The sequence below is a fragment of the Arachis stenosperma genome, chromosome 3 (assembly GCF_014773155.1).
Source record: "Arachis stenosperma cultivar V10309 chromosome 3, arast.V10309.gnm1.PFL2, whole genome shotgun sequence".
NCBI lineage: Eukaryota > Viridiplantae > Streptophyta > Magnoliopsida > Fabales > Fabaceae > Arachis > Arachis stenosperma.
This window is the reverse complement of record NC_080379.1, coordinates 76,544,869-76,546,681: the sequence shown is the minus strand read 5'-3', so window position 1 is coordinate 76,546,681 and position 1,813 is coordinate 76,544,869. Positions and strand designations below refer to the sequence as shown.

The window sequence follows — 1,813 nt, the reverse complement described above, 5'->3', positions numbered from 1 at the left end:
GCGTCAAGCATGCGCACGCGTCGCTGTGATTTTGTCTAAATCACGCGTACGCATCAGCCATGCGTGCGCATCGCTGTTCGCTGGTTGTCTCCTTTATTTCTTGTGCTCCTTCCTTTTTGCAAGCTTCCTTTCCATCCTCTAAGCCATTCCTGCCCTATAAAGCCTGAAACACTTAATAGACGGATCACGAGATCGAATGGTATAAAGGAGAATTAAAATACGTAATTAAAAGATCTCTATGAAGTAAGTTTTCAACCATGGAACAATTTTGGGAAGGAATTATAAATACATGCTAATCATATGAATAAGTTGGTAATGACTTGATAAAACCACTCAATTAAATACAATATAAATCATAAAATATTGGTTTATCGATCACAAACCATACCAATCCAACCAATACAACAACCACAACGCCAACTATAAATCAGGCAACAACAGACCCTACCACAACTCTTAAAACATACGACACCATAACTCACAAAATGCATCATACCACTCCACCCAACAACCATACAATAATCACCCTCAAGACACATTTTCCTCAACTATGCAACCATGTGATATCAGCAGCAATTTTGCAAAATTGGAGGCTGCCATAGCACAACTAACAGGGTCTATCTCCACTGTTTTGGAGAAACAAATGCAGGCTGACAAGAAGATAGATGCAAACCAAGAGGAGTTCAGATCGAACATAAGGAACCAAGGGGCAGCAATTTCGAAACTAGAAGCACAACTAGGGAGCTTGTCTAAACAAATACCAATGCCTACACAAACATTCCCTAGTGATACCATGGTCAACCTAAGAGAGGAATGCAAGGCAATCACACTAAGAAGTGGAAAGGTTGTGGAAGAAGCATTCCCATGTCAAAGCAACCAAGAAGAAGAAGCTACAAATAAACCTGAAACCAAGAAGGAAGAAGAGACCCCTGCATCCTCACCAAAGCAAATCCTAAAGCCTTATGTGCCAAAAGCACCCTATCCGCAAAGGCTGAGGAAGGATGGGAAGGACAGCCAAATTTCTAGATTCCTGGAAATCTTTAGGAAGCTCCAAATCAACACACCCTTTACTGAGGTATTGGAGCAAATGCCACTCTATGCCAAGATTTTAAAGGAGTTCATGACAAGGAAAAGAAATGGGGGTGAAAAGGAAACCATAGTGCTCACAGAGGAATGTAGTGCTATCATACAGAAGAAGCTTCCCCAAAAGATGAAAGATCCTGGGAGCTTTCAAATCCCCTGCATCATAGGGGATATCAACATTGAGAAAGCATTGTGTGATCTAGGAGCTAGCATAAACCTCATGTCCTTGGCCATGATGAAAAGAATGAGGATTGAGGAGGCCAAGCCAACAAGAATGGCAGTTTAATTGGCTGATAAAACATTCAAGTTTCCTCATAGTGTGGTGGAAGATCTACTAGTTAAAGTAGGGGAATTCATTTTTCCAGCTGATTTTGTTGTGCTTGATATGAAGGAAGAGGCTAACACATTAATCATCCTAGGAAGGCCATTCCTAGCTACTGTTGGGGCCATAATTAATGTTCAAAAAGGGGAGTTAGTCTTAAGATTATATGAAGAGAAGATGGTCTTCAATGTCTTCAAGGCAATGAGCTATCCCAAGGAAACCATTGGAGAATGCATGATGGTGGACACAATTGAGAAGATAGTGCAAGGAGTCCTAGAAGAAGAATAATGTGAAGAAGTTTTGGAGCTAGAGCAATAAGCATCAAGTGGGGAACTACCATAAGAAACCATGGAAGATTCAATCATGTTAAACCACACAAGCAACAAGGAAGTGGAAGCACCAAAGTTG

General features: G+C 40.9%; 1 protein-coding gene across 1 annotated transcript; it reads left to right on the top strand.

Annotated features, from left to right (window-relative positions):
- The first annotated feature begins 550 nt into the window (after positions 1–550).
- On the top strand, positions 551–1,369 carry LOC130966282 (uncharacterized). Its single transcript, XM_057891069.1, has one exon. The coding sequence runs from the start codon at positions 551–553 to the stop codon at positions 1,367–1,369; it is 819 nt and encodes a 272-aa protein (XP_057747052.1).
- Positions 1,370–1,813: the final 444 nt, after the last annotated feature.

What these genes read in the sequence shown, in the direction of transcription:
- LOC130966282 (XM_057891069.1), top strand. Translation starts at nt 551, where the DNA reads ATGCAACCATGTGATATCAGCAGCAATTTTGCAAAATTGGAGGCTGCC.